Genomic DNA, 14,051 nt, shown 5'->3' with positions numbered 1-14,051 from the left:
CTATATAGAAGACATGATGTTGTCATACTCTGATAGAGTCCTGCTACATGGCACACATAATAGCATAGACAGGACCATAGGGCTATTATTACACATATTATGCTATATAGCACTCATACTGCAAGAAATACTATGACATAATAGCATAGATAGGGACATTGTCCTCTTATTACACACACTAACGCTATATGGCACACATAGTGCTCTCAATATGTAATATAGCTCTTTCACATACCACACATCATAGCATAGACAAGAACATTGTGATATTCTTACACACACTTTTACTGTATAGCACACATGTTGCTATCCTACTACAATAGAGTCCTTTTACATGGCACACTTATAGCATAGACAGGGACATTGGGCTACACTTGTGCAATATAGCACACATAATAGCCTAGGTAGAGACAATGGACTATCTTGACACATTACTTGGCTACATATCACATATAGTAGCATGTACACAACTCCATAACACCCAATGGATAGCTATTCATAAGAGTGAGATGTTTCACTTGAGAGTTATTCATTGTAAGAATGAGACATGTTTACCTGAGATTCATCAAGTAAGTGTATGGGATGCTCTTGATAATGTTTTCTGCCCAATCGTTTCCGACAAATATCTTTCTTGTTTGGAGACACCCTACTGTGCTCTATCCAAAATGTAATAATTGTCTGCTTCAATTCCTCTGATAAGGACCCAGCATTTCCAGACTTCCTTTTGCATAAGTCGAACCTCTACGTACTTGACATAGGACCGTTGTCAAGTCTGCAGTAATCCATTCACCAGCATGTTGAATGTGCTTCGTTTTAAAAACATCTCATCAGCTGATTTTGGAATCTTTAATTCTTGTAAGGAGACCTTGTGTGCAGAAATAACGCCATTTGCAAGAAGATACAAATCTTCACAAAATGGCAAGATTCTATCATCATTGAAAACACCTTGAAGAATCGCATTCTTATCTTCTTTCCCGTAACTATGCAACTATCTCACAACGTGCTGAACAATATTCTGAATAGTATGTTGCTTCTTGTCTTCCTTTGTGTGTACATCGACGTCCTCCCTATGAAAATCTTCCCTATGACAATCTTCCGCTCCAATGTTGACGCTTGGCTGTACTTGCTTTCTTGCACGACATCGCTTTTTGTACTCACGTTTAGCCTGTGCTTCATACTTACTCACTGCAATAATTTCATCCTCATTTAGACAAGCCTTTCTCTTGGAGTGCACCTGTGTATGAACTATATCTATTCATGTGCCTCATCATAAAATCCTTCGTCCACCATCCTGGAACAGTCTGTAGTAGTTTGAAATGAATGAAGTCGTACAAAACTTCCTGATTGTAATAGTGAACTGAAATCCATTTGTGATGCATTGTAGAGTTCAAGAAGCTCCATTGCTGCTTGTGAGGAGGTATGAGCTGGAACCAAAGCGAGAGGAAAAGAGTCTCCATCATCCATATTCTGAACAGGAGAGTAGGAGAGAGAGAGAGAGATGGAGATGGGCATTGGAGGCCATCTGAGAGAGAGAGAGAGGTCCACGCGTGCTAACCGCTCCACGTCTTTCAATCCGAGTAGTGGAGTCGTGAAGTCAGTTATCTTACCTATATTCTTTTACCAATATTCTTTAAAAAATTATTGACTTAAAAGCCTAGCTATGGTGCCACCCATAGCATCATACTTGGTGTCCATGGACACCAAGTATTTAGACACCATTCTATGCTGCAGTCAACACTGAGGAGGAAGACTCTGATTTTTATATACTGAGGTGTTTCACGGAGAAGAGGCTATCCACTACGATTCGGAAGGATGTGTGCCACAATCAAATAAAGAAGAACTCCTTCTATGTTGAGGGGCACTTTTACAATAAAGTCGAGGGATGCTCCGATCGATATGTGTTATTAGATGATAGGCCTCCTGCTTACATGTACTCGCACCTAGTTTGATGCCTTAATTTCCCCTTGTATCCCGATAGAAATGAGCCTAATGTCTACACTTTGAGTGATACCGTTGATGGATTCCAGATTTTCCTTCGTCTGTGCATCAAGAAATTGGTCAACCCAATAACTGGCTATATGTGTAATGCCTATGCAGATAGTGAAGTAACGTAGCTTCAAGGTGCATCTCGGTGGAATCTTCAAAAAAATGAGCTCAAGAAGAGAATTCTTTGAATACTAAAAATGGCAGCTAAGCAAGATAGATTTTGGCCAACAGCCGAGCGAATATGCAGAGAATTCACCATCCGAGAAGCTTATAAGCGGCCCACCTTTCATGAGACGCTTTGGGGAAATGTTAATGGTCGAAATGGCTATGTGAATCCAACCTACGTCGGCCCGTATATTTCTATGCCAGGAGAAGCCCGAGTGTGAGCAAGCAAATGCCTTGTGGAACAGGGGCTTAGAGGGCTTTTTTATGAAAAAAATAAATGTATATTTAAACTGCCAACTTGCGGACGTGGCCGCACGTGAAGATCGAGCAGCCGCCATCGAGAAGGGGGGGAGGAGGGCGGGCATGGCTCTCCGTGCCACTCTATCTTGGGAAGGAAAGGGGTCCGAAGCCACCAAGGTCAGCAGGTGAAAAGGCTGAGACTAGGAGCGCCAGATGAGGATGGAGCATGGGCTGCCAGGCGTAAACAGTTCTCGAAGCCATGCTTGTTGGACATAAAAGAGGAAACACTGCAAGGGAGCGGGGACTGATTATCACGGAAAGAAGAGCGCTCCCGAGGCTAGACGGGGCGGCACAGATCGAGGAGCAGGAAAGGATTGAGAGGGTGCAGATGATGCTACTATAGAGCAAGCCGAAGGGTAGCGCTACCTAGTGGGGATAGAAGTTGAGGAAAACCTACAGCAAGAGGCAGCCAGAGAGGGTGAGAGAGCTTAAGAGAAATCGGTCGAGAGAAGTCCTCATGCAAAGGAAGACGTAGCTGAGCTTGCCTTGGGCGTGAGAAGGATGGGCTCTGAGGGTGCTACAGGGGAGCAAAAGAGAGAGAACGAAAATCAGGGCTGGTCTTGATCATAGTGTTCGGCTGGTTATCAAGTCCATCAAGAGGTGCAGCTCGTTGAGGTCGCCATGCTCAACCGGGTCACCATTTGAGGGGAAAGGGCGACTCATGTGCTAGCAACCAAGTCAAGTGGGGGCTCAGAACAAGCACGCAGTAACAGAGGGAATGCTGCCATGCTCAGTAAAGGGCCCATGAGGTGAAGGGAGCCCGAGCTCAAGCAGGGAGGAGCGAGCAAAAAAGGAGCGCTGTAGGCCGGCAGTTTTTTATGAGGTTGCGGCTTGGAAGGAGTCAAAAACTGAGGAGCGGTCTCCTGCTGAGACGAAGAGAGAGGAGCCGAGGGTGTGTGCAAGGCCGATGGGACGGATACGAGTTGCATAATATAAGAGAGGAAGCCGCCAATTTCAAAGGGCGAGTAGCAGAAGGAGCAACTGGTTCACGTCGAAAAGTAGGAGCCTGGAGGCTAGTCTGCGACTTGAAAGGACAACCGTGAAGTGGTGTCTACAGGCTGTTGTGTACGACGATGCCGAGATCATACAAGGACGTCCGTCGCAAGAAGAGGAGGAGAGGAGGTGGCCATGCTGGCGTATATTCAAAGGGTGCCAAGCAAAAGGAAGAGCAGGACAACCCATAAGCAGATAATTAAGGCATAAATCAGGAGGCTGCCTTTAGCAAGAGAGCCGGTGGACAGCTGGAGGGTGGCGCTACATAGAACGAGCAAGGGCAAGAGGGAGCTGCTTCTCGTCATCCTCATCACCTGGTTATCAAGGCCATCTCAGGCATCCAATATAACACTGGAAAGGAAGAGAAGAGGTAAAGTCGACGCTGCAACGTCCTGCGGCGCCTACGTGCAGGGCCATACTGGGAATTGTTGTCATCAGCAAGAAATGTAATTGATTATTAAATCACTTCAAAAAAACTTCATTTCAAGAGTGGGTTCCCACCTTGAATGGCCGGAAACATTATGGGCAGCCCATCTTTTCTCTTCCATTTGCCCTCTCAAGCGGCTCTAGCCGGGGCGGCACCTACTGTGCAGCCCATGCTCGCCACAATCATAGAAGCTCAAACCCTCCTCTTAGCCTTCGCGCTTTGAGTTTGTCGCGGAGATGACGACTAGCACTTGATGAGAGCATCACCGACTTCACAGCTCGCTAGATTATCGTCCAAGAAGCATTGTCCTGATTGTCGTCTTTAAGATTGAAAGAACCATCCTGAGTGCGCTTGTCCTTTGAAGTCTACGCGTAAATGTAGCTTATATCTACTCTAGTAGTGGCATACCCATACCCCTAGTGCTTGAAGGTTCAGCCATTTACTTATGGAATGCATCGATTGAGAGCAATCTGCGATCTATCATCTGTTCAACAAAACACTATGAGTGAACCATAAGCCTGATATAAAAACTCCATGATGCAAAATGACTTTGCTTGAAGACAAACATCTCTAGGAAGCTATGTATAAAATCACTTAAATGCATTCCATCATGGAGTCCCTCTCGGATCAAAGGGAAAGCTCTCAGCCTCCCTATTTGAAGACCGACTCCCCTGTGGATCCAAAACAAACTAGGCAATCTCTTGAGGCTTGTGTCTTGAACATAAAGCCTCAGCACAAGAACACGAGCATACGGACAAGGTGTGCATACAAGCCATACTCTCCACCTGAAGCTTGGGACCTGTAGCTGCCACACCATCATAAGAACATTCAAAATTGCCATAGACATGAGAGCCGATGCCGTGTTTGAGAGACGCATCTCCTTGATTGATTTCATCTGCTTCATGAGTGTTGAGAGAGGCTCTACAGTATGCACTACATCAGGTACTACATCCAAAAGCTTGTTGGAGACCCCAAAATCTTCAGCACTATCAGAGCTTTTGTCGCTCCTATCATCCTCAGATTCACTTGCATATCCACTACTGGTAGAACGTGATGCTTCATCGGTGGGTAGTCCCATGAATCTCCTTTGTTCCTCACAAAATGCCATAAGTAGGGCTGGCTTTATTTGGTACCAGCGCCTTTGCTCTATTGTTGAGAGGTTGCAATAGATCCTCCATGCGGCTCCACAATGACCTTACCACATATACTCTGCCTTCTCTTCGTCTATGCACATCTGCAACTCCTCCATCTCTAGCTCCACCAGCCATATCCAAGGTCGAATCCTCTCCCTGGTGCTTCGCTAAACCACCTTTCTATCTTGGCATACGCTATCTATATAATCCACTTGGCGGCTTTAAGTCTTCAACACAGTTGAGATTATATTTGCAGTTGCCCTTAAAGATTTTTTTAGGAGCTTTACGACACAAAAAACAGACCGGTCCGGGATCGCCAAAAAGACGATGGGGCTCAGGAGGAAACCACCCAGACCACTACATCTGTTGGGTTAAATAAACATAATTCCAGTTGTCATGCCTCGAGAAACCAAGAGGCACGAATACCTTTTCAAATCCCCATACACAAGCCTACTTATAACCTCTTGTAACCCACGAATATAACAAGACGTGGACACACACCCCTTCGTCTACATCTCTGCGTACTCTCTTCTCTCCCTAATCTGTGTGTGTGTAACATGTAAGAATCTCTGATGTACACTCTTGATAGTGGACGCCCTCCTGGGCTAGTACAACAACATGGTATCATTCGCCAAAAGAAGCCGATCCTGCCTCTTTCTTCTGATGGTACTTTACAATACCCCTGCTGCCTGCGTGAAGAAACCCTAACTGCTCCACCCAATGCAGGCCCTGAAGCAGATGAAGCCGCCCTTGTTGTGTTCTTTCTCGCAGCCCCTGCAAAACCTCCCTGCCTGAGTATTTCTGCTGCTGATGAAGATGCCGCTAACCTGCCATGCCACACACCCCATCTCTTGGCGCAAGTCAGATCAGCCCCTGAGGTTGGTCACGAAACCCACGAAGTCCCTTCTCCTGCTGCGCCAGAACATACTGAAGCCTTCCCACTATGTGCTGAGGAGGCTACCCTAATTGCAACCTTTCTTGCTGCTCTGCACGACCCTGAAGACTCTGACATCGCCGCTGACCCCTGTGTGGATGAAACCTCAGTCCGGCCCCTTGCTGCTGCTCACGCATGCGCTTCTGAAGCAAATCAAGAGACCATTGCTAATGAAAATGTTGTCCTTGATGAAGAGGACCATGATAATGCTGCGCTTTTTCTTGGAGAAGTCAATGTTTCAGATGCTGATATGGACTTCCTGACAGCCGATCTCTCCATGGCCGAAGAAACAGATGAAGCCGCAGCTGTGCATAAGGTGTTTTCTGGAGAGGTTCTTCCTCCAATGCATAGGTTGCCAGTCGGCACCCTCGAAGCCTATTCTGAGCATTTTACTGAATCAAAACTGGGACTGCCTCACCTCAATTTTGCTGCCTTTATGATGGCTCAAGACGCATCCGATTTTGAATATTTTTACATAGACGATGGCCAGCTGGTTGGTTTCCGTCTTCACGAAATCTTGGGTCTGATCCTCCCAAGAATCGATACAGTATGTTTTATTGTAGCAAATGAACTTCAACAACCTCCAGAGGAGCAGACTCAGCCAGCCAATTGTATTCACATGGACTTTAAGATTACAACCTGTACAAGAGCACTCCAGCTTGGACCTGCTCACGATGATGAAAAGAATCTGCAAATATACACTGATCTTCAGCAGCCAGCAGCCCTCATAGAAAATCAAGGCCTCTTTGATATGTTCGAGGCTCCCACACATGTAAACCTTGAAGCAACAACCCATGCTCTTACTGATCAGCGAAGCAGTGCTTCTGAAAATGAACCCACACCTACTGATGCTGATGTAGCCTTTTGTGCTGATGGCATTGAAGATTCTGCTACAGCCAGCAAGCCCCTTCTTTTACTTATTGCTCATGTTCTTCTCAATGATGGCCTTCATGGTTCCCGTTTGAGAGTCTCAGTAGATAATCAAGACACTGATGCAATGAACCCTTCCCCAACCTTGATGGATATAATCAAACGTGTGCCTCACCCTTACAACTTGGATGTTAGTGATGCTTATCATGCTGTTCCCAAGTGTGCATTTTGTTGCTCATGTCCTCATCAACAAATCTCAACCTCCTGCCGAAGTGGAAGACTTCTGTCCCGAAAACCTCCTGATCCTCCCAATGATGGCGATTCACTTTTCTTCAGCATCCCATCAGTCTTGAGCTTGACCTTCAATTTCCTGATGGAACTTGCATTGGTGGACTGTTTTCTCCTATTGATGCGGATGATGCAGATACGACGCTCGTGTCAAGGTCGAAAGGGGGGAAGTCTTGCTGAAATGATTCAACCTCAACACTCGCTCGTGAAGCCTTGTGCGTTCGAAATTCTGGAGACAAATTTCAAGATAAAACCTTGCCAACAGCTGCTTTTTATCCCTCAACTCCTGTTTAATCCGGGATAATGAGCTTTAATCTCCATTGTACAAATTTCAAATTATGTCTTGCACCGGTTGCATTTGCGACCACAAAAAAAGAACGCACATAAACCACTTCACATAGGCACTATCTGATGCACATGTATCTAGGCCCATTCTCAATAAACGTATACACAATCTTCTCTCGGCATTCAGCTGAGGGGGGATGTTGGGTTAAATAAACATAATTCCAGCTGTCATGCCTCGAGAAACCAAGAGGCACGAATACCTTTTCAAATCCCCATACACAAGCCTACTTATAACCTCTTGTAACCCACGAATATAACAAGAAGTGGACACACACCCCTTCGTCTACATCTCTGCGTACTCTCTTCTCTCCCTAATCTGTGTGTGTGTAACATGTAAGAATCTCTGATGTACACTCTTGATAGTGGACGCCCTCCTGGGCTAGTACAACAACAACATCTACTTTTTCCAATAGACTAAGAGCCCATCCCTCTCCTCTCTTTGCCTTACTTACCTCGTCAAAAACCTAGGTGCTTTTTAGAGATCTGATCCTTTGCTTATTGGAGGGATGTACTAGAAGTTAGGGTTGAATTATTCTCCATATGGATGACAATAGAGTAGGAGAGATAACAAACCTTACATATACATACTCTGTATAAAAATCCTGCTTAAGCTCCTCACACCTCTATACACACAGAAGAAGCCATGAGATAAAGGGTTTTAGGCTTGCTCACTAAGCCTTATACAGATAATCCATTATTAAAATCAAAAGCTAAAATGTAAGTCCAGAAGACCTCTGCATGGCAAGCTTCCCTTTTGCTGTATGTGACACTGATCCTTTCATCAGGATGTCGATCCCTTGATGCGACGGTCGCCTTAGTCCCTCCTAACGTGGGTGTCACCCCTAAACTCTCCCTGAGGCAACCTTATAAGAGCGTCCTTCGTCTCATGCCCTTGGCGGCTCTACACGACCCATGACAGCCACCCTCCTTCCCTTGCTTTGTCCTCACCGCCACCATCTTTGCGGCTCTCGACAAGCCCTAATGTGCAGCTGGCCTAGCCCGCCTACTTGCAGGTCCTTGGCTTTGCTCACCAGCACCCTCCTCACCTTCAAAACCTGCCCACGGGTCATCTATGTAGCTGCTCATGAGAGCCATCAGCTCTTGGCCTTCATTACCTGCTCTCGACCACGGCAAACTCCCCAAGCTGCACCCATTTGGGCATCCCGTCTACAGTCCCTGGAGCAACGCCCCCCCTATAAATTGCCGCCATTCAGTTCTTATCTTGATCTCCCTAGTCTAGTCTCTAACTGTTGACCCCAGCATGACGAGCTCTTTTGCTTCTTGGATTTCCAACTTGATAGGCCTTGTTACAAGCACATGCAATCGTGATCAGCGCCCATCCTCCATTTCCTTCCTTCGATTCACTTGCAAGGCCTGGTGTTCCTCTGCAGCATGCCCTCTCTCTTGTCGACCTCCAGCTCTGAGGTGCTCCCAGCTTTTGTTGCACCTTGTGTGTCGGCCGCTTCAGAGAGCTCCCTTCCCTGCTAGCGGCGCTGCGGCCTTCCGTCTATTGCTCCTTATATCCTCCTCCTCCTTTTTTTCTATCTCTAAGCGGCCGCCCACAACCTTTGAGCTTGGCTCTCTCTCTCTCTCTCTCTCTCTATATCAATCTCCCCTCCTCCATGTTGTTTCGCAGCTCCTTCTCTCTTGCGCTCTCAAGAGGCCCGTAACCCTCCGATATGATTACCTCGTTCTTGCTCTGCTGTACAGGCCACCCTCTCTCCCCTCGGCCATGGCTACATATTCCCAAGGTTGCTCTATTATAGTGGGTGCTCCAGCTTTTAGAGGGCTCTGCAAGTGGGAGCATTCAGCATGGCTCCCCTCACCTCGCCTCACAGTGGCTTCTCCTTCTCTTGCTGTCGACGCCCACGTGCAGCCCCATATAACTGCCTCAGGACTAAGTGGCACGGGCATGGGAGGGTGGGATCTACGGCCAGGGGATTGTGTGCCATAGATCCCAGTGGCAGCGTCGAAAGTAATCTAGGGTATCTTAGTTTACTTTTTACAATTGCGCCGAAAGTAATCTAAGGTACTTTAGTTTACTTTTTAATTATAAAAAATAAACTAAGGTACCCTAGATTATTTTCGGAGCCGCCCTTGTGCATACAGGTTATAGGTAAATTAGGGTCCCCACGTTTCACAACGTGCGAATGGCGTAGTGGTTAGGGTGTGTGCCTCTCATGGGTGAGGTCACGGGTTCAAAACCCACGTGGGTACCCAAGTTTACTTTCAAAACTGGGGTACCCTAGTTTACTTTCAAAACTCGGGTACCCTAGTTTACTTTTTACAAAAGTAATCTAGGGTACCCGCATTCCAGATCTACGGCCCACAATCCTCCGGCCGTAGATCCCACCCTCCCATGCCCGTGCCACTTAGTCCTGAGGAACTGATATAACTGGGAATTGTTGTCATCAGCAGGAAATGTAATCGACTATTAAATCACTTTCAAGAAAACTTTATTTCAAGAGTGGTTGCCCACCTTGAATGACCGGAAACATTATGGGCAACCCATACATGGCCACCTTTTCCTTTCCATTTTCTCTCTCAAGCCACCTTTTCCCTTCCATTTTCCTTCTCAAGCGGCTCTGGCCGGGGCGGCGCCTACCATGCAGTCCATGCTCGTCATAATCATAGCAGCTCAAACCCTCCTCTTAGCCTTCGTGGTAGCACTTTTTCTTTGCCGCTTGATAATTTTTCCCTCATAGATTCAGCTTTTCGAAGAGTCTGCCACCCTCTTCTTCTAGCATCCAGTTTACAAGCAGTGATCCGCTCCAATCGATTATTTGTTTTCTTCCACTCATAGACAAATGACAAAACTTCATGATGCATAAACTTCTCCCATTGGTCTTTCGTCTGGTCCTCTAGAGAAGGCAAGATAACATAGGAGTCTTCATCGTTCAAGCAGCACTTGGGATATTTGTCATCTAGCAGGAGGGTGTTATCTTTGTTGAATTGTGGAAACTCATTCCAAAAACTGCCCAAGACTAGAAAGAGCATCTATTCCCCTTTCTCGTCAAGCCATAAGCTTCTACTGCATGCCTCCTTTTCAATCTAGACATACACTTCAACAATCTGGCTAGCCCCAAGAACAAACCACTCTGCAAAATGGTGCACATAGTGGTTCCGATTATTGTCCTCCTTCTCCTTTCAAAAGTGCAGCATGACATCCACGTTAGGCGGGCTTGGTCCCTCTCTCTTGTCGTGAGTGACAATAAGAAGATCATTAATATTAATGATCAAGGCAGGCCAATTATCCTTCGAAAGGTCAGGGACACAAAACTGAGTTTCTAAGGGTGTCTCCCGATCAAAGTGCCCCAGGTCTTCTTGAGCACAATGCCGGTGCCCAACATTACCAATCACTTGTATTTTTACTATAGTGCCCAAAAAACCACACCCAATAAATTGTAGTGAAGATTGACACCATGAGACAAAAAATGTATCTTATATTCAAAATAAGTAAATAGCACAAAAAGCACATGGAACTTAAAATTTCTAATGTGCTCTGGTCTTGGGGGGCTCTTGATTAATACTTTTCTTTGGATCTGGATGATGCACTCCTTCTTCTTGCTGTCACTTGTGTTTCTTCCTCAAGGTGTTTGCAAATTACTAGTAATGTCTCCACATCCTCTATGTCCTCCAGTTTATCCTATGGGATCACAATAAGGTTTAGGGGAAAAAAACCAAAATGTGCTCGAACAAAAATGAAACACTACACATATGCACTTCATTACCTTCCTGGTTGTTGGTTGAGAGCTTGCTGGAGTCATGTCCAATGGTTTCCTTGCCATGGTTCCTAACCACGAAGGGTTAAGCCTCAGGGTCCTCCACTCTATCCCACTTTTTACAACAGCCTTGCCATGCTACAAACCCTCAGAAACCTCTATGTTGTTCTCGTCAAGTTTAGACAGTTCTAGTGTATTGTTCTCGTCAAGCTCAAGCAGATGAGAACCTTTGTCAGCATTGGTTTCTGCGAAGAAAAAAATCATGTTAAGGGACTTATCTCATGATAAGTGGATTTAAGCTGAGTATAGTGAACCCACCCTCCGGCTCTGTGTACTCAATTTCGAGTGCCGAGCACTTGGCAATTTTTGGAATCTTTACTGTGCACAATGGGTGAGTGCACTCTGCCATAGTGCCGCATAGAATTGCAAAGAAAAATGGGTGATATTTGTGTTGACATTCCATAAAGAAGAACCCTGCCATGTGGTTAGCTGAGAGGGGTTTCCCACATACAACACGGTCATCCCCAATACACACAAAGGGTTTCAAAACAGAGGCTTTAGTCGGCGGTGAAGGGACAATGATGCCTTTACCCTTTTCTTGGATGTAATGGATGGTTGTATCATAAATTCTCTTTGAGATCAAGGCTTCTAATTCAAATTCTAAAGCCATATTCCTTTGCTGTCAACCATAACATAAACAACAATGGAGAGTAAGATCATTTCATGCTTGAATGGACTTAAGTGCACAAGCTTGAATGCCTCTATTCAACTTCTTCTAAATAATTCAAAGAAAATTAAAAAATGCTTGACAAATCTTATCAAAACGCTTTCTAGGTGTTTCTTAGTGCTTTCAAACAACTTGTTTAGTACTTTTTAACCCCCTATTGAGCACCATTGAGCACTTCAAAGCACTTTCTAACCACCTGATCACCACATCTAAAGCACCTAGTTACCACTTTCAAAGCACCTTCAGAGCACTTTCAAAGCACCTGGTTACCACTTTCTTGGCACCAAAAAGCATTTCAAATCACTTTCTGACCACCAATTGATCAACAGTAAGCACTTCAAATCACTTTCTTTAGAGCACTTTCAAAGCACCTGGTTACCACTTTCTTGGCACCAAAAAGCATTTCAAATCACTTTCTCACCACCTATTGATCAACAGTAAGCACTTCAAAGCACTTTCTTACCACCTAGTCACCACTTTTACTCCTTGTGAGCAGTCAAAGTGCTTCAGATTGCAAATTGGTTCCTTAAACGAACTTTGAAGTTCTTTCTAAGCACCATTCAATATTATGGAGCACTTTCTAACCACCTAGTAACCACTTTCTTTGCAACATAAATCATTTCAAATCACTTTCTGACCACCTATTAAGCAACATTGAGCACTTCAAAGCACTTTCTTACCACCTAGTCACCACATAGTGCTCCTTGTGAGGAGTTTAAGTTCTTCAAAGTGTTGATTGCATCCTTGAAAGCACTTAGAAGTACTTTCTTAACACCATGCATACAGCATTGTGGAGCACTTCAAAGAAGTCTCTTCACTCCATCCTTACCACTTGGTCAAACTTCATAACCCCCTAGTAAGCAGTATATAGCTATATCAAAGCACTTCAAAGTACTTTGAAAGATCCTTTCAGCACTTTGAAACACTTTCTTACCACCTATCAAGCATTTTCAAGCATATTGTAGGCACCATTGAGCACTTCAAAGCACTTTTAATTGCGTTGAAGGCATTTATTAGCACTTTCTAGGAACTTGTGAGCACTATGAAGCTTTTTCTAACCACTTGGTCAGCACTTCCTACTCCAAGCAAGCAGTTTAGACCTATAGCAAAGCACTTCATAACATGAAGCACTTCTAGTTTGAAGTCCAACGGCCACTTGGTCATCACATTATCTTTATCTATTGAGCAATTTTAATTTATCACAAAGCACTTTTGGGCACTTAGCAGCAAGCTGACCTACAAGGAGTCCAAATTTTCTTTAAGCCACCCTAAATCAGTAGTGACACCTGCCTTGGATAGCATCTTGGTGATAGTTGTGACCTCTACCTCTTTGCGTTCTACCTCCCCTGGATCTGAATCGAGTGAGGTCTTGAGCACCTCCAACTCCTTGTTTAGTTCGTCCAATTCCCTGTAAGCAAAAAAATTCCCTTCATTTCTAAGCCACAGTTCCCTCTTTTCCTGCAGACAGCTGAACTTTCACCGAGTCCCTCTGCCATGCTAAGCACCAGTTGAATATACGTTGGTGTCTCTACTGCTTGAAATGGTTGCAGCTTGCTTGCCGAAATTGTCGATGTTGATGACAAGGGACCATCACAGATAGATGTTTTTATTTGAATGACACCTGCCAAGCCATAATCGGTGCGGAACTTGTTGATCTTCCGCTCCAAACCCCCTTTTTGCATCTTGCAGTTTTCAAGGACACTTCCATCAAACCTTGCCCATGCAATCTGATGTCCAGTCGAATCACTCACTATTGTTGGACGCCTCTCATACACGAAACCCCGTGAAAATTTTGCTAGCAGCTCACCATTGGATGGGTTGCTTGATGGTACAAAAGCGGACACTCGTCGATCATACTCATCCCTCACATGGTTGAGAAATAGCTTTGTGCTTTTCTTGTGCAGGCACTTGAAGACTCTCAGCCACTCCTCATCAAGGATATCTTTATTTGTGAGCTCTTTAGGCAGATTTCCCTCTAGGCTGAGCGTGTACTCTTCATGCAGTTCCTCGGTCGAGAAGAAAAATCTTGATAGCCGTGGGTACTCCAATGCTGCAAGCACCAAAAAACACAGGTTGTTTAAAGCCCAGCTTTGCAAACACTGAAGCAATGGAAAAAAACAATGCAAAACATACACATGCATACCTTTCGATGACTTTGTTG

The 14,051-nt window shown here is 45.1% G+C and overlaps 1 protein-coding gene across 1 annotated transcript; it reads left to right on the top strand.

Moving 5' to 3' along the window:
• Positions 1 to 4,314: 4,314 nt before the first annotated feature.
• LOC147450868 (uncharacterized) lies at positions 4,315 to 7,737 on the top strand. Its single transcript, XM_086520824.1, has one exon. The coding sequence runs from the start codon at positions 5,577 to 5,579 to the stop codon at positions 7,398 to 7,400; it is 1,824 nt and encodes a 607-aa protein (XP_086376950.1). The 5' UTR covers positions 4,315 to 5,576; the 3' UTR covers positions 7,401 to 7,737.
• The last annotated feature ends 6,314 nt before the right edge of the window (positions 7,738 to 14,051 follow it).

Source organism: Adiantum capillus-veneris, chromosome 9, assembly GCF_014529385.1.
Source record: "Adiantum capillus-veneris isolate H3 chromosome 9, ASM1452938v2, whole genome shotgun sequence".
Classification (NCBI taxonomy): Eukaryota; Viridiplantae; Streptophyta; class Polypodiopsida; order Polypodiales; family Pteridaceae; genus Adiantum; species Adiantum capillus-veneris.
The sequence above is the reverse complement of the archived record's forward strand: the minus strand, read 5'-3'. Positions and strand labels throughout refer to the sequence as shown.